Source organism: Poecile atricapillus, chromosome 21 (assembly GCF_030490865.1).
Source record: "Poecile atricapillus isolate bPoeAtr1 chromosome 21, bPoeAtr1.hap1, whole genome shotgun sequence".
Taxonomy (NCBI): domain Eukaryota; kingdom Metazoa; phylum Chordata; class Aves; order Passeriformes; family Paridae; genus Poecile; species Poecile atricapillus.
This window is the reverse complement of record NC_081269.1, coordinates 6,074,661-6,093,048: the sequence shown is the minus strand read 5'-3', so window position 1 is coordinate 6,093,048 and position 18,388 is coordinate 6,074,661. Positions and strand designations below refer to the sequence as shown.

Below are 18,388 nucleotides of genomic sequence, written 5' to 3'. Positions count from 1 at the left end.
GCCGGCCGGGCCGAGCCCAGCCGAGCCGCGCCGCCTCCGGGGGAGCCCCCCGAGCGCAACAGTTGCCCCCGAGCCGCGGCCACCGCCCCCCGAGCCCGGGGCACCCCCGGGGGACCCCCCGGCACCGGGAGGAGGCTGCGCGGAGGAGCCGCCGCCGCTCGGCGGAGGCAGCGCCCGGAGCTGCCCGGAGCCGCTCGGATCCGGCGGTTCTGCCTCTCCCGGCCATGGAGCGGAGCGGAGGGGCCGAGCCGCGGCTCCTCCCGGCCGGGCGAAGCCGCCCCATCCTCCGCCTGCGGGAGCGGAGCCGCCCCGGCGCCGGGCAGCGACCCCTCTGCTGAGCCCCCCCGGCCCCAACCCGCACCCCCAAACCCTCCCGGGCATCCTCGGAACCTCCCGCGCATCCCACGCCTCCGTGCATCCCCCGAACCCCCCGCCCCTTTGTCCCCTCCACCCCGCCGTGTCCCCCCGGCCTCGCCACCCCCTCGCATGCGGCCCCGGGGCTGCGGGAGCCGCTGGCCATGGGCACCAAGCAGACCAAGGGCTGCCAGCCGGGCAGCGCCGGGGAGAGCCCCCCGGGCCACCACCGCAAGAAGGTGGCCCCCAGGGAAAGGGGAGATTTCCTGGCTTCCCTCGTGGCCAAGTCCGGCGAGAAGTTCGGGAAGGGCGCTGGCCCCGGCTTGCCCCCGTACCACCGGCGGATCTGCATGATCCAGGACATGCTGCTGCTGGTCAAGCAGGGCAAGCAGGAGGAGGCCACCGAGCTGCTCAAGAACCTGCGGCAGGTGAGGATGGGAGGGTTTCTCCTGGGGAAGGGGGGGAAAAGACAGCGATTCCTGCCGCTTTCCAAAGCCTGGTGCCAAAGAGGGGCCGCGCTCCGCTTTTGCGGGTCTGACTTTCGGGGCGTAATTTTGGGGAAGTGGCTGAGGAGCTGCGGGCTGGTCACGGTGTCAGGGAGGGGGAAATACCCCCAGGGAGGTGCTTTGCGTTGTTTCCTCGCTGCCGGGTGCATTTTACCTCCTTCCCTTCCTTGCTGGCGCTGGTGGCTCTGGGATTTGCAGCCTACTCAAAGTGGTTCCCACTCAACTTTCCAAAAAGTTTGGTGTTTTAAGCAGCTCGGTAAAAGCGCCGAGGCGATCGGAGCTGGCAGCTTTTGAGAATCAGCTCTTTTCTTGCTGGCTCAGAAATACCCAGAGCTGGCAGCGTTGCTTTTTTATCTTTTTGACGCACAATCCCCTGGTGGAGTTTTGCTGGTGTTGACTGGGGCTGGGAGAAACGAGACGCTCTGGGGGAGCGGGGAATTAATTGTAGGGAGCCCGAGACCTTTTACCTTGAAAAATCTGTTTGAGCTGAGCATTAGCTGGGAAGCAACAGGACGGAAAGTTGCTGTGAGCAAACAGAAAAGCAAATTAGCATTTAATCTTTGCTGCTGATAGGCGCTGATAAAAACACCCGAGTGCTGGGCGTTTTCAAGGCTCTGGGCTGCGCAGGGCTTGGAGGATCAGCGAGTTTTCCATGCAAACCTAAAGCAGATCCATCTTCCAGCTGGGGTTCTCTCCCTCAGCAGCTCGGTGTAACCAGTTCTGCCACCCGGGGAAAAGTTGTTCACGTCTTTGCTGGGCATCGGGAGCTGCTTTCTTGCCCTCTGGTTTGCCCATGGGACTGGTCCAGTCTGTTTTTTTTTTTGGGATTTGGTGTTTGGGGTTTGCTGCTAGCAGGTTTTTTCCTGTTGGCATTTCCCACCGGCTCATTTTCTGGTCCAGGTAACTTCTCAGCAAGTGGATGTGTAGTTTGGGGTATGTCCCAGTTCAACCCACTTCCATTTATCCTTCCACCCTGTAGATTTAGGATTATCTTTAGAGCAGCCCGGCTGAGAAAACTGAAAGGTTTCATACAATTTGTCTTTTTTTTATGGAAAACTCTCCCCACTTTCAGTTTTGGGATAAAAAGTTGGGGGTTTCACTTTTGCTGAGGTGAATGTGCTGCCTCTCTGGGAGTTGGGGATGGAATTCCTTGGGACAGGACCTCTCCATTTGGGATCTGTGTGGCCCTGGGGGTTGAGTTGGGCAGCAGATCAGAGCCCAAATGTTGCACCCTCTCAGCCACGCCAAATCTTTATCGCTGTCACAGCCCATTGGAGCTGGCAGAAGGGCAGGTGCTAATTTTAGAGGGTGTTTATCTCAAACACCTCCCCAAAAAATAAATCTTGGGGCCTGCAAAGTGCCAGCAATCACTCTCAAGTTCTCCCTGGCTCCAGACTGGTTTTTCTCAGCGATGCTCAGCTCTGTCCTCACTCTGTGCACAGTGAGGGAGCTGGGATGTGTCACCGTGGATGCCCTAATGACAAACCTGACCACGGGGAAACCCTCTCATCTCGCTGGAGCTTGGGAAGAAAAAGCTCAAAATTCATCTTAAACTGCTGGGGGAAGCAAGGGACCTGTCAGGTGCATCTCTGGCAGTGAGTGTCTCTGAAGAGCTCTCTCTGACAAAATATATCTTAGAGTGTCAAAATAGAGAACACTTTGTCCTAGATACTATAATAGACTCCACGCAGGTTTTTAATGAGGTGATATTAATCCCTGCCTCCAGGGAGGGAACGTGGGATGCCCCACTGAACAAATCCCGGCTGCTTTGGGGTTTTCCAGCAGCTGGATTTTGGGAGGGGATGTTTTAGGAGGGCTCCAAGGGACCACTTAAGTTGTTCCCACTCCAGCAGGAGCCTTCCAGAGCTCTCTGGAGTGTCTCAGCCTGAAAGTGAGGATTTGGGGAGAAAGGAGGAGCTTCCCCCTGTGGAAAGGGGTGGATGGATGAGCCTGGTGAGGCAGAGACTTTTTCCTGAGTCATTTTTAGGGTGTTCCTCGCAGAGGGACCGTGGCTGCTCCATGTGGTCACTGCTGTGTGATGCTGCTGTGCAAAACTGGCCGGTTTTGGAGTTTTCCAGCAAAACTGGGGTTTTCCCAGCAAACCCAGTGACCTGGTGCCCAGCTCTCAGTGGAGATTTTTTTAAATCCCAGGCATTTAGGTCACTGGGAGCCTTTCCACTGACTTCAGCGGGCTTTGAAGCCAGCCCAGCGTGCTGCTGAGGGGTGGGTGACAGCATCCCTGCCTTTGGAAAGGCTCCATAGTTTTGGTTTTTTTTGGAGCAGGATGAGCACATGGCCAGAGCTGAAAATCTTTTTTTTTCAGGTCTTTCTGCCTTAACACCCTGCCCTACCCACCCACTGCAAGGCAAGACAAGGTTTGGGGGCTTTTTTGCTCCCTCAAAAGGTGTGTTTGATAACCAGGGCAGGGCTGCAATCCTGTATTTTAAAGCTGCTGGAGCAGGTCCTGCCCTTCCAGCCCTGCCACTGCCACCAGTGTCCACTGTGGCTTTTGCATTCCACCCATTTATTTAGAATTTATCCATTATCTCCCTCTCCTGAGGTGGGAGCGATGCTGTTTTCCTTACAGGCTCCTGTAAGGATTAATTTGTATTTCTGGGAATGCCTGGAGGTTGCAAACAACTATAAAAAACTGAGATACAAAGTGATTTGTTTGTTTGTTTGTTTAAAAAATATAAAAAGCCTGAAGAGCAGAAGCCTGAAGAGCAGACAGGCTTTGCTCCTTCAGAGAGGTCAGCAGTGGACTCTGGTGTGGAGGCAATTTGATCCCACTGCCTGCCCCCAAAATAACACTCCTGTTATTCCTGCTGCCAGCAGCCATTCCAAAGGGTTTCTGCTCCTCTGGCACAGCCTGGCTGATTTAACATCGAGCTCCTGACACACAGAATACTCATTTCTTTCTCCTTCTTCCTGCTCTGGAGCCCAAACCCCACACTGCAAAATTCAAATCCCCTAAATCCCAACAAGCGCCTGCTGCTCTCCTCGGCTGAGGTGTTTTCCCTCACGGTGCTGCAGGGAGGATGCTTTTGGCAGAAATGCAGTGGAAAGCACTGAAATAATCAACATTTGGTTTGGGCTGGTGTTCAGGGTTGCCACAGGCTTGCTAGTCACCTGGGGGGAGCTGCTGGCCTTCCATGGAAGTAATTCCTGCAGGGAATAACTTGGAATTTATCTGCCATGAAGTGATTTCCTGGCAGCATCTTCTCTGCTTTCCAGCAAGGAGCTGCTGTGGGGAGAGGCTAAAAAATGAATTTATTCAGGGTGTCCGGCACTTGGGGCATGGGAATGACCCCCTCTCAGACCCCTCACTCCATCCAGGTGGGAGAATTCCAGCTCCACATTCCCACCAGCTGCAGAGCAGGATAGGTTGTAATGTTATAAAGTGTAGAACTTTTTATTTTTTTTATTTTTTTTTTCCCCCTTACTCTCGAGTTTTAGTGGTTAAGGCAGCCAAGCGCTGTCAGTATATTAAATTCTGGGAGTGTCTCTCCTGCTGGGGAGAGGATTTGTAAAACAAAGCATGTTTTCCTCCTCCCTGCTGCCAAACAGATCGCTTTTCCCAGGCGAAATGGGGAAGCGCTTCCCAGCACATTACGTTGCGCTCAAGGAATTTGCCATTGGTTATGGCTCGACGTGGAGCTTTTGCTGCTGCTCTGGTGGGAGAAGGGAGGAGGAGGAGGAATTCAGCAGATCTGAGCATCATCTGCACAGGGCAGGTGAACAGCAGGTCCAGGAATTAGTTGGGGAAAGGGGGAAAAGAAAGCAGAGTACGGCAATAAATGCCTGGGTGCTGAGCGTGGCCAGAAGCCAAATGCCAAGGTCCGAGGTGTGGCAGGGTGGATCCTCTGCCCTGGGATGGGCAAATGGGCAAAAACACCACCAAAAAATCCCATTTGCAGGAAAGGGCTGGGAGAAAAGGAGTTCTGTGCCCTCCAAACCCTGCAGCCCGGTCCTGGCTGTGGTCCAGCCTGGGATCCCTGAGGTTTGTCCCACAAACATCCCCTGATGTGCCCCTGCCCCATCCCAGCCCTGCATTTCCCAGCCAGGGGCTGTGGGGAACAGGACATGAGCTGAGCAGCCTGGGATCTGTGTGGCACAGCGAAGTTTTATTAATTAGTGATGAATATCTTCATTGTAAGAGGGGCTTGGCCGGTGGGGATAGTAAAACACCAAAAAAAAATAAATTAAAAACGCTGATGGCTCACTTTGGGCTCCTGTGACTCCATTGAGACATGAGAGCAGAGAAAAAATTAAAAAGGCTTGTGTGGCTGGGCTGGGTGCTTGCTCCTGGCCCCCCAGCATGGAGCAGCATTCCCATGGACACATCCACGCTCCAGGAATGCTGGAGGAGCTCAGCGCTGCTGTGTTTGCCCCACAGGAGAGCACCTGGTCCCTTCAGAGCACCTGAGGTGACCCAGCCTGGGCTCTCTGGGCTCCTCCCAGCCTGGCACAGCCAGCAGAGGACAGGGATGAAGAATTTTGCAGGATTGGGATTGTTTTTCCTCAAGTGGGAGCTGCTGGGGCTGAGGGAGGGCCCTGCCCTGGCTGCAGCACCGCAGGGTGGAAGTTGGGTAACCCTGCTCTGAGCTGGGATGAACCCTCATTTCCTCTGCCTCGAGCTGCTGAAACCCCACCAGCGCTCCCCACAATTCCTTTTAACCCTCAGGCTGCTGGAGGCACTGACAACAAATATCTCTGCCAGTGGTGGGGTGTTTCCTGCCCCAAAAAAAGGCTTCTGGTGTTTCCCCTGTGCTCCCACCCCCTGCCCTGCTGTAAGATGCTCCCTCACAGGCATCTCTGCCTGCTTCCCATCCTTCTGCTCTTTTTCCATCCCCTGTGGCATTTGCAGCTGGATGTGGCCTGTGCCTGCAGGACACATTAAATTTAATGATTTAATGACCCCTCTGGAAGGTGGCTGCTGCTGCTGCTGCTCCTCCTGGGGGAATTTTTGTTTTTTGGGGAGAGGAAGGCTGGGAGAGGTGGGATGGGGTATGGAGTGGGGGCTGGGCTGTGAGCTGTGGGCAGCTGGACAGAAATCTCCCAGCTGGCAGAAGGTAATGGTTGTTGTTCCACCTCAGCCCCTGTTCAGCACTTTCTCTGTTTATATAACAGCAGGAATGGGTCTCTTTCCCCTCCAGGCCCTGCTGTTTTCACACCTGATGTGAAATGCAGCAGCTCGGGGCTCCAGACAGCCTGGCACACACCTTTTTCCCCCCTCTTTTCCTTTTTATCCTGTGAAAGCTGGGAGTGTGAGGATGTCTCTCCTCTCAGTGTGGGCTGTGTGGGTAAAACCCTCCCTGCACATCCCAGCGCTGCCAGCTGCTGTGTGCAGGGGTCTGAGGCACCTGAAATTCAGTGTATTGGAGCTTCAGTGTTCCATGTGCTGGGGGATTTGTGCCTGTGGTCTGCTCTCAGCTAAGGGAGGTGGTTATACATTAATATTCATTTCATTCTCCTACAAGCAATGTGGAATTTTTTTAGTATTCAACATCTTCAGGTCCTGGCCAAATGCCTAATATGATTTAATGCCTGATTCCATTTCTCTTTCTGTGTGTGTGTGTCTCAGGCTCCTTCTCTTTCAAATTTTGGAGAAAAGATCACTGCATGGTAAATTTAATCTTGCCTCTAAAAGGAAAAGCAAATTATCCTTCCCATTCCTCTCCAGGCCGAAGGTTTTAGCTCCAATTACTCCTGGCTCTGACCTTGCTGCTGGGAGAGCAGGAACTGCTTGGAGCTTTCCAGCATTCTCAGATCTTTTCAAGACTCTTTATCTTTCAGGCTTCGTGTCTTTCAAAGTCAGAGGCGCTTCCTTTGTGCGAGGCTTTGAGCTCTGGAGAGAGCCTGGACAGGCAGCAGAGCCGAGGGGAGGGAGCTGCCTTTTCCTCATGCCTTTGGGTATCTCTGTGGATATCTCATTCCTCAGGGCCTCTCCATATCACAAGAATCTTCCCAGAGTCCTGCCTGTCCTGCTCTGCACAGCCCCACTTGGGTTTGATATTGGGGGAATTTCTTTATGAGACGTTTTCTGCCTTTTCTGATGGTTCCAAAATTCCTGTTGGCCCACGGAGGTTTTCCTTGAGCTCTGCTCCTCCCCAGCCCTGGATCCTGCTGCTGATTTCAGTCCCTGAAAGTCCCTTTTTCCCTGTGGGATTGGTTTCTGAGCAGCTTTCCAGTCCAGCTCCTGCTCCCCCCGGTGCTGCCCGCTCCCGTGAGCGCTCAGGGATTGTGTTTGGAGGAGATTTCAGCCAGCAGCAATATTAATTCCAGCTCGAACAGCAGTTGTGTTGAAATGAAGGTTGGTTAATTAAAGGAGAGCCCGACCAGCCAGCCTGGAGCAGGAGCCTGGAGCGTGCGGGATTTTGGAGGATGGGGATTTGTGGGCTGGGTTTTTCAGCTCCTCGCTTTCTGTTTAGCCACAGAAAGTGAGGAAATGGGTGTTAGGGACAGGATTACAGCTCTGTGGGAGGTGCAGCTCTGTTTTCTACCCTCCAGCATGTGAAACACACCGAGGTGAGCGAGCTCTGTCTGTCCCTTCCTCCCACTCCAAAGATGAAAAGACAATACTGAAACCTCCTGGAATGGTTCCTGTGCCTCCATCTCTCCTTGTGCAGAGATTCCCTGGCTTTGCCTGGTGGAAGAGCTCAGGGCTTTGAGCCAATCTGTGCCTGGGAGCCCCAGTCCCACGGCTGGGAAATTCCCAGAGCTGCCTCTTCCCCTGTCCCAGGGGATGCTTAAACAGAGCCCAGTCTGGGAGCAGATAATTCCTGCCTTGTTCTGCAGGGCTGCTCCTTCACCCCCACCCTCCCCAAGGCCAGGATCTTGGCACAGCAGTGAAATCCCAGCAGGGGAAAGCAAAGGCTGCTGAGGAAGGAGAGCAGGCTGTGGTGGGAAATGGTTGTTTTGGCCGGGGATGTGCTGAGGGTTTTTCCTGGGACACCTCTGTCCCTGTTCCCAGCCTGCAGAGCCGCTCCCACGGAGCTGCTGCTGGGGGATGCTCTGGGATTTGGGATGCAGGAGGTGTGGGAAGGGTTTGGAGCTCAATAAAAGAACCCAAATTCCCTGCACAAGGATGAATCAAAGCTGCTGCAGCCTCTACCCCAGGTTTGGTTGGTGTTGAGCAAACCCCAGCTCCTGGTTCAGCCTGAACTCCCCAAAATCAGGGCAGTGAAGCCCGAATTTCTGCAGAAACAGGACTCAAACCTCACCAAACAGCCCCAAAGCCTCGGTTCATCCCAAAATCCCTCCATCTATTTCCATTTATCCATCTACTCCAACAGTTCTCCCTTCTCCAGAAAGGATTTGGGGGAAATCTTGTTCCCAAATGCCTTTGTGTGCTTCCTGGGCTTGCAGACAAATTAATTGGGATGAGAATGTGAGTGATCTTCACCCATGATTTACATCCAGACAAAATCATGCAGAATTGGATTAAAACTTGGTTTAAGCAGCCTTTTTTCTTTATTTTTTAGTGGTTAGGATATTTTGAGGGGGGTCATTCTATAAGAAAGAGGATGTTTTCCTGTTTGGTTGCAAAAAGCTGCTTCTGCTTGGTGTAATTGGATACTTCCTTTTCTGGTGTATCTGGGGACATGTATTTAGGCAGCTGTGTGTGAATTTTGTGTGTTTTTATTCTGGTGGGAAATGGTGAATTTGAGGTTTACAGGATTGATTGATCTATTGATTGATCCTTTTGTGTTTCTGACTCGAATTGCAGGGAAATGGAAGCAAGTTTGAAGAGCAGAAAAGTGGTTTTTAATGTTTTTTGATCATTTAATAAACTCAAAATATGCTGGATACAAAAGCAGACAAAGTAAATGTCTCAAAACAGATTTTGCATTTGAAACTGGTTGATTCATTAAGTGGAGTGTTAATTGTGCATCATGAATTGCACTTCTGGTCACCATAATTGCAGATCCTTGTCTCTCAGGTTGAAGTTTTACTTGCAGATTGGAAAATTTCTGCTTTGTATTCCTGATTTTTTTTCATTGGCTTGCTGAAATTCAGCGTTAAACTCGAATAAGTGAATTAAAATTCTTGAAATTGGAAGAGACTTTCAAGATCACAGAGCCAAACACTTGAATTAACTGAAATTAAGATGTTTTCTTTGTCCTTTTGAGAGAACCAAACTCTCCCCACAGCTCTGTTTGCATTTCACTCTTTTCTTTTGTCACTGACTTCCCCAAAATCATTGGCAGACACGTTCTGCCTACCTGAGCTAACAGGAGCTGTTTAAAATTAAATAAATTTTTCAATTTTAAAATTAAAGCCTGACCAGAGGTTGACGTCACTTTAAATTGCTGATTTGAAATCTGGGTGGTTTAAAGTAAATGCATTTAATGTTTAAAGCTATTTTATAGAGCAGCATTAATTGAATTTTAATGTCACTGAACTGAGTCCTTGGGCAGCCCAGTCATTAATTCTTCCTTAGCAAGTCTGGGCATTTCCTGGTGACTTTGAGGAGCCCAAATCCTTTACTTTTGGGTTTCTCTGGAGAGACTGAGCCAGCTGGGAGGCTCATGGAGAGATGGATCCTCAAAGGAGCATCCAAATTCCCTGGTGCTCAGGGAATTTGCTGTGAAAGCCTTCAAGAAAGATTTTACCTTCCAACCTTCAAATATCGAACACCAAGTCCCAGCCCTGCTCTACCTGATGGTTAAAAATCTGATGTTGCAAATAAAAACATGGGAAATGCTTCATTTCTTCCCTCAGTCCCCAGAATTGACTTTATTTGTTGATATAAATCAGGGGTGAGGTTCCCACTTCCCTGGGGTGTAGGGCACAGCTCTGATCCAGTCTCAGGATGGGAAATGGGGGAGTTTTGAGCCACCCTGCACAAACAATGAGGATGATTTGCCCATGCTGATGGTCTCATCCATTCCTTTTCCCATTTTTCTGTGGGTGTTTCAAGAGGAAAGCCTCCTCTCAGCAGTTCCCTTCCTCGGGCTGCCTGGCAGCCTCTCCTCCAGCAGCCAAAATCCACGTTTTATGGTGTGTGCCATTCCCAGGCTGTTCCATGGGAACTGCCCAGCACAGCTGGACTGTGTGTGCTGGCTTTGGAGGGGAATTCAGAGCATTCAGCAGCACCCTGGGGATTGCAGGTGTGGAGCTCTTCCTGCTGAGCCTGGGACTCCTCATCCTCTCTTTGGATTACAGCTGGAACTCTTCACCAGGTACCCCAAAAACACAGTGTCACCAGGGTGGGTGATGCAAAGAGGCTGCCAGGGCTTCAGAGGGGAGGTTTGGATGGAATATTAGGAAGGAATTCTTCCCTGTGAGGGTGAGGAGGCCCTGGCACAGGGTTTTCCTGCTCCATTCCTGGAAGTGTTCAAGGCCAGGTTGGAGCATCCTGGTCTAAGGAAGGTGTCCCTGCCCATGGCAGAGGAGTGGGAATAAGATGAGTTTTAAGGTCCCTTCCTACCCAAACCAGCCTTTGCACAGATTTGTGGATTTGGGAAGGGGAAATGTGTCTCAGCTGGACGTGCACAACATCTGCTCTCCACCAGCTCCTTTTTCAGTGTAAAAATCCAGTCCTTCCCATGGCATTCCTCTCTCTTGCCTCTCTGCTTTAGAGCAAAGGTGTCAGCAGCCCCAGGAGCTGCCAGGACTCCGGGTTTCCCTGGATTTTAGGATGTGTGCATCCCTGTAAAGGCCCTGGGTAAACAACAGGGACCGTGGGTGTGCGGCATCCACTCCCACATGGGCACCAGCTGCTGGAACTCTACCACTTCCAGGCAGCAATTCCTGGCATTTCTTGGCAGGGGAAGAACGTCCCAAAGCTGACTTTTCCAGTCCATGGCACTGGTCATTCAGTGGAAAGGCTGAACTGTAAAACAGGAGCAGCTTCAGTGCTTTTCCTGAGCTCTCCATGCACAGCTTGGCTTTCACTCTGGTTTCCTTCCCACCCTGTTGCTGTCCAGAGGAAGAGGATGGAGAATCTGACACGGTGCAGGTGACAGGGCCAGCCTTGCACCAGTACAACTTTTGGCTCTGATAAACTTCCCTGTCCTCTTTAAGATGTAAAGCAGCTCTCGGATGAGATGAATTCTCTGAAACCTGGTGAGGAATCTCTGCTTGGGATGCTTTCATCTCTTGCCCATCAGCTGCTGTTCTCCACCAACACAAAGAAAATAAATCAGCCAAACTCCTCTCCTGAAAGAAAATAAATCAGACAAAGTCCTCTCCTGAAATATATTTTTTTTTTTAAAAAAAGACCTTTCAGTGTTGCTGCATCGTATAAATCAACTTTATTTTCCGCAAGGACTCGTGTTTGTTTGTGTGCCCTCCCTTTGGAGGAGGGCAAAAATACAGGAGCCTGGAATATCCCCAAAGGCAGGAATACAGTGCCATTCCCACAGGCTGAGCTCATTCCATTGATTGCAGGAGGATGGGAATGACATTGTGTAAAATCCTGGTGGGACCAAGCTCCTCCAGACGTTCCAGCTCTGACTGACCCATCCCAGAGCCAGCAGGATGCTGGAATCCCCATCCCTGGAGGGGTTTGTGGGATGTATTGACATGGTTTAGTGGTGGCTTAGATGTTAGACTTGAGCTTTTCCATCCTAAATAATTCCAGGATTCTTTACCAAGGAAAAGCTTCTCGTTTTTCAGGGGGAATGGAGGAGCAGAAGGGCTGAACATCCCTCTGGCAAAGGGGAAAGGAATTCCCAAGAACAGGAATGAAGTGCACAGAAGTGGCAGAGCCACGAGTAGGGCTCAGAGGCTGCTCCTTATCTCTTCCTGAGCAGGCACATCAGGGAAGATAAAGTGAAAAGGGAAAATATAACACAGATTGAGTCAGTCTGGCTCTCAGAGGAAGCTTTTTCCAACCTATTTACTTGTCAGTGGTGATTTTGGATGAGCCTGTGGGCCTTCAGAGAAAACCAACTTTTTTTTCTTCCTGTTTCATGCCTTGCAGAAAGGGAATCTGTCTTCCAGGCATGAATTTCTGGCATTTCTTGGCAGGGGAAAAAGGTCCCAAGGTGGTTTTGGTGTCACTGTGGGCAAAATGCCACCCCACACCTCGTGTGTGTGGGGCTGGAGGTGTCTGATTCACCACACACCAGTGGCTCCTCCACTTTGAAACCAGCTCAAAGCCTGTATTAGTCATGTTTTAATGATATTGGAATCAGCTGCTTGTGGCTGTTTGAGGAATTCCAGCCCAGGGTTGTGGATGTCTCGGTGGGACCGGAGCAGGGAAGGGGAGGCTCAGCACAGTGAGCTCACCCTGGCTTTCCTCTTGCTCAGCTCATCATCCTGCATCAGGTTTCAGGGATTATTCAGCCCCGTGGTTGTATCTGGGAAATGAGATTAAGGATTGGTGCCGTGTCCTGGAAGTTTCTGGGGTGGTTCTTCCTCTGCTGTTAACTTCAGAGGAGCTGCTGGAGTGAGGGATTATCAGCGCTGGCTGTTTTGGAGTTGGAAAATCAATGTTCTGGGCTTGCAGTGCCAGAACTGGGAGGAGGAGCTGCAAGCCACAGACTTTGTCCTGGCACCTGTGGGAATATCCTGTGGCCACAGCATTCCATGGGATCCAGTAGAGCATTCCCAGGAAGGCTCAGCCACCCGTGGGGAAGCAGGAGGGATTAGCAGGGTGCTCTGTTCCCGATGGCATTCCAGGCCTCTCCTTCTCTCTGGTGACACTTCCTGGGCTGTGTCACACTGTAGGGGATTAAGGGAATATCCCAGGGCAGGGAGACACGGATGCTGTGTTGATATTCCCGCTCTGGAGCTGCTCCCTGCCTCGTTCCTGGGTGTCTTTTGGTGCTCACCTGTGAGAAGGAAAAGCCTGCACTGACCTCTGCACAGCAGCTGTGACTCAGCAGTGGTGGCAGCAGCTTTGCTGTGGATCCTCTCCTGCAAACTGAGCTCCAGGCATGGTTTTCTTCACCCAACTCATGGCTCCTTCTCCCTGTGGCCACAGCTCCATCACAGGCTCCATTTCCCTGCAGAAGCTCCCTGGGCCAAGGTGTGTTTTGTGTCTCGTCCTCCTGAGCTCCTCTGGCATCCCCACTGGGAAATGGAATATCAACAGCAGCAATTTAACAGCCATGGCTGTCAAACAAAGCAGAAATATTTGGATTTTAGTCGGGGAGGGTTGACACCTTTTATTGCTGAGCACAGGATGTGATACTGCCTGTCCCAGCAGGAGGGATGTTCCTGCTCCTCCCAGCCTGGTGTGGGGCTCCTGTGGGTTTGGGGGTGCAGAGAGCAGCCCTTTCCCTCACAGACCCTACAGACAGGGCAGGAGGGACAGGGCACAGCAGAAAAGCTGTTTATTACCTGTGTCTGTTCAGCACCCCAGTGAAACCTGGGGCAGGTTTCCCTTCTCAGCCAAGCACAGAGGCTCTCGGGCCATTTTTGGGTTAATCTGTCCCATCTCTGGGGCTCAGGAGCAGCAGCCACCACCCTCTGGCCTTTCTGGAGCCTGGTGTGTGGTGAAATAAAGAGGATTTTAATGGCATTTACTGGAAATGTTTGCTGGCTCTGGAGGGCAGAGCGCTCTCCATCATCACCAGCCCAGCCTGTGTCCCCCTGGGATCTCATTCCCTGATTTTGTACAAAATGCTTCTCCCACTGCTCACTTCAGCCACATCTCACTCTGGAGTGTCCCAGTCCTTCCTCCTGAAGGGAATTGGGTGGAGGAAAGAAGTTTTGCTTTAACAAAAACCTGTCTGAAGCGCTCTGCTTGTCCAACCCCCTTGGCTTCAGCGGGATTTAAACATGTGCTTGTAGTTAATCAGGTATTTAAGTGGTTTTCTGACTTGGCAAGCTGGAGAAGAGATATCCCAGAGGAGAAGAGCAGAGGCCTCCCAGCTGAAGGTGTTTGGGAATGGGGATGTTGAGGGCAGCAGTGCGAATTTGGGGGTGTGGGTTTGATTTTCTGTGTCTCAGTTCCTCCTTTTGTTCAGGGGGAGACTCTGAAGGGAGCTGTGAGGCATCAAAGGGTGCAGAAAAAGAAGGGGTTTGGTGAAACAGGACAAATTTGGATCAGAGTTTGTCAGTCAATAATAAATTTAATTTTTTTATCATTTTTATAGTTTTAATACATCCTGAGCTGGCAGTGGAGGGCACAGGAAAGGTCCTGCCAGGAGCTGCTGGATTCCAGATCTGGCACATCCTGGAGAGGAGATACCCAGGGTGAGACCAGCAGGCTTGAGAAAGGATTTGAAGGGAAATCATCTCCCCTCACTCTTTGCAAAGCTGTTTGGGGAACTCCCAGCTCTTTGTGGGGCTGCTCAGGAGAGGTTTCATGGAGTGAGAGGAAGATTTTTCCCCTTGACTCATGGATTTCACCCCTGGGCAGGGAGGTTTTCCCACCTCAATCCAATTTTCTTGCTGGGTATTTCTGCTCTGTCTCCACATAACCACCCAGCATCACAGCACTGATGTTATTATGCAAAATGCAGATTATTTAACCACACAAGTTGGTTTTTTTTTTTATGTATTGATTTGCCGTTGCTTTGAATCCCATTACAGGGATCTGCTTTATTAACGGACTTTGTCCATGCTCAGATTAACTGGGGATGCTGGATTTGCAAATGAATGAATTGGAATTCATGTTGTCCATGTTAATTACTTGGGTGATGCTGGCTTCCTTGGGGAAACCTTTATTTTTATTCCACCCCTGTTGCTTTGTCTTAATTCAGAAAATGAGTTTGGTGCTGTGGGATTGGGTTGGGTTTTCTCCTTTGCTGGAATTCCCTTTTAACAGCTGGGAAGGTACTAAGTGATTTCATGGAATAGGCTGTTCCTGAGGATAAATTTTAATGCAAAAAAGGGTCAGGGAGCTTTTATTTCAATGTTTAGTTCAACCCTACTTCCTTCTCTTTTGCTTTGAGCTAAAATCTCTCTGTATCTTGTTCCTTCTAAATCTTTACCTTGCAAAATCTCCTAATTCCTGCGGTGATACTCAGCCAGATTCTTGTGCTGAGTAATTCCACTCTCCTTGTTGGTAAAAAACCAGGGATATACCTGGATTTTGGTATATGCAGGTAGTGCTATTGATCCAAACCCATTTTTTCCCTGTGCTTCTCCCACCCAGGCTCCTGCAATGGTGTAAATAACACCAAAAAAATAAAGGCTTGGCATGATTTTATGGGAGTCAGCTGCAATTTGTTCACTTAAATGATCTTTTTGTCATGCTTGCATTATTCCACAGCAGCCAGTTTGGAGAGTTAATTGAATATTTGTGTCTCTCAAAGACGCCTTCAATTACTTCCCTTGAATAACTCAGGGAGAGAGCTGTGGTGAGGAATCACTGATGCTTATTTTCTGTATCAGAAATATCTGAGCTTTTATTCTAGCACCTATTCAAGGATGCCAAAAACATTCCTACAGTCTCCCAGCCCGAAATTGCATCCTTTTGAAGCAGAGTTTAGCATCCATTGAGCATTAACAATGCATCCTTCCATGGCTAATGCAATAATAATCAGCTCAGGGCTTGGAAGTGGGAGCGGTTCTTGGGTTGCAGCCTCTCATTGTGTGTGCAGGAGTGGATTGATTTCTGCTGGGTCCAGGAGGCTTCCAGGTGAGGCAGGAATATCATTATTATTGATGCTGCAGGTTCTGGGGGATGCTGTGGGAGTGTTTCCCAGGGCTGGGCAGAGCTGTGCATCAAAACAAAACCCTGGGATAGCTGTGGGCAATCCCCACCTCGGAATTTTTGGCTGCATTGATCAATCCCCCAAAATTATCAACTTTCTTCTTCCACTGTTGTCTTGCAGCAGCTCTGCTGGCTGAGGAAGGCAACAAAAAAAAAAAAAAAATTTGCACCAAAAGCAACATTTTTGGAGCGGATAAAAAAGCCAAATGTGTTGTTTCAAGTGAGATTTGCAATTCCTTCTGTGCTTGGCTGTTCTGGGATCACTTGCTCCTGGGAGCAGCACATCAGGATGGGCTCAGGGAGGGCTTTGCACCTGTTGGACACCAGGAGATCCACGCTGGGCTCCTCCTGAAGCTTCTCATGGTGAAGCTGCTGGGCCAAGACAATCAATCCTGGTTCCTTCCCAGGCAGAGCCCAGTTTGGAATAATGGCAGTGCCTGGCAGAGCTGTGTTAACTGTGAAGGGAGGGTCATGTGGAGAAGGTGGCTGGATCAGAGCAGGGAGGAGTGAGAGGTGAAGACTCCCAGTGTCTCATTTGCTCTGTTAGGCCAGGACCAGGTCAGGCTGAGCTTTCCTGCATCCTCCATCCCATCAGCCCAACCTCCGCTCTAGGAGGATCCAGTGGCCTGTCCCTGGCAGCAGTGGGGACCATCTGGCCCAGCTGCAGAGCATCTGTTCTGCCATGCAGAGCTTTTCACAGCCAAATCCTGCTGCTTCCCTTGCTGGGATCTGTTCCTTCTTCTCTCCCAATTCCTCTGAATTTACAGGATTTTCATTACCTGTGAGACTCGTGCCCCTTTCCCATGGTTTAACGGGAGCGGTGACACTCGGAGTCACCTGGGGAAGGTGGCAGGATGGACAGGCAGCACCAGCCTTGTTGCCTGTTTGATTCATTACTGAGGCTGGGCCATCTGGGTGAGGCTTTTTGGACTCTTTTCCCAGCAGAGATGTTTGCAGGGATGTGCAGAGCCCGGGTGTCTGGCTCATGGAATGCTGTAGGCGCAGGTGGGGGTGAGGAGCAGACTGCACCAAGTGCTTGTGGGCTCAGTGTTGATCCAACAACTCCCATCAGCTGGAGCGGGTGTGGGGAGCCTGGGCTGCGATTCCAAGCAGGGAATTGTGTGATTGGAATGCTGCTCTTGTACCAGGAGCCGTTCACTGCTGCAAACCCAGACACTGGGGCGGTCTCTCTCTCACAGGCAGTGGAAACGATGAGAATGAGTGATTCCTCCTCATCTGACAGTGCCATCCTCTACTTGTGAACCTCTTCCCTTTTCCTGCGGGGATCCCAGTTCTGCTTTTCTCTTTTGTTCCTGTAAATACTTATTTTAGAGTTGTTTGTGGATTTACTGCTTGTGAGGGCAGGGCACAAGAGCTGCACGCACAAATAAAAATCTTTAGTGGCCACCAGGCATCTCCTGTCACCTTCCAAGGACAAGAGTTGTCTGAGCCTCGGGTTGCCTCCAAAAAAACCATGGGGTCCTGAAGCAAATCACAAAAATCTAACTAATATGGATGGGTGATCAGCTGCAAAACAGATCGGGCTTCTTTTGGCTGGGAGAGAGGGCACGAAAACCACGCAGAGCTGCGAGCTGGCTGTGCTGGAAAACAAAGGTGAGAGCAGCACGAGAGGGGTTTTCCTGCTCCAGTTGCCTCAACACTGAAATGTCTGGGATCAGCTAATTAGAGGGGCTTTTCTTGGCAGGTAACTGGGAGAGACAAGCTCATGCAGGGACTGAGTCAGCCCAGCTGTCTTAGAGCAGGATGAATCACCATCCTCATATGAATTGACAGCAGACTGAGCTTAGGTGGCAGCTCTGGCTCCTTCCCTGACAGGAGATAATAGGCAGCCTGTCCTCCAAGTCCATTTTCCAGCAGAGATCTAGAAGGGTTTTGCAAGTGAAAATAAGTTTTTTGGGTTTTTTTTTTTTGCAGTTGAGAGCTTTTGGAGATTTTTGCAGTTGGCAGCACAATGTGGTCGATCCTGGAAATCAGCCCCGTGCTGGGGCAGGAGCTCCCCTGAGAGCTACTGGTCACAGGGCGAAAGGGATGGTAAATTTATCAAGTTCTGCTCCTCATCTGTGGTTTGGGTACTCCAGGCAGCACCTGGGATGCTCCAGGAGGCTCTTTGGGCAGACACAGGAGGATGGAAATGGCAGATTTGATGAAATTGGTTATATTTTAATTGAATGCTTCACTGCAGAGCTGTGAAGGGGAGGCCCAGCAGCCAGACTGGAGGGAACAGGGTGGGTGTCATGAAGGGTTAATGCATCAACCTTTTTCTTCAGGTTTTAGGGAATGTGGAGGGCTCTGGGTGGAGCTGACTCCCAGGAGCTGAGGGGGTGGGAGAGTGACCCCTCAGCTGTGCTTTTCTCAAATCCCCCTTAGACCTGCAGCTTTTTCTGCCTCTTCCCTTTGCAGGAGGAAAGCTTTGTGGCACCACTCTCCTTGGGAGGGTTCTGAGGAGACTCTTGTGCCTCTGGGCTGAGCCTGCTGGCAGGCTGGGCTGTCACCCATCCATCTGGGAGCAGCAGCAATAAGTGACAAGTCCCACCAGGAGCCATCTGGTGCAGGCTCTGCTTGGCCAGCAGGATCCTGGCTTGGGGCTGGAGCCCCAGCTGGAGCCCCAGCCCCAGGCTTGGATGGAAAACCTGGATGTGGGCAGCTCCTGCTGCTTTAGGAGGGAAGAGTGGGTAATATTTGGTGAGCTCAAAGCAAAGAGTTGTGTTAAAGGCAGTGGTGGATCGGAATTGTTGAAGTTGTTCAAAGCAAATCCTGGAGTCACCTCACCCAAACAGAACTTCCAAGCTTTTCCTGGGATCCCAGTGTCTGTAAATCAGGAGAGCTGAGACCATTCTCATTAAAACATCCACAGGCACTCTCCTGAAGAAGACTTAACTGTAGTCTGGCC

General features: G+C 50.9%; 1 protein-coding gene across 1 annotated transcript in view; it reads left to right on the top strand.

Moving 5' to 3' along the window:
* Positions 1-516: 516 nt before the first annotated feature.
* Positions 517-18,388, top strand: part of LRRC75A (leucine rich repeat containing 75A) — a 56,273-nt gene continuing 38,401 nt past the window's right edge. The window contains exon 1 of the mRNA XM_058854078.1: positions 517-782. Coding sequence (XP_058710061.1) covers positions 519-782 — 264 coding nt within the window. The 5' untranslated portion in view covers positions 517-518. The remainder of the gene's footprint in view (positions 783-18,388) is intronic.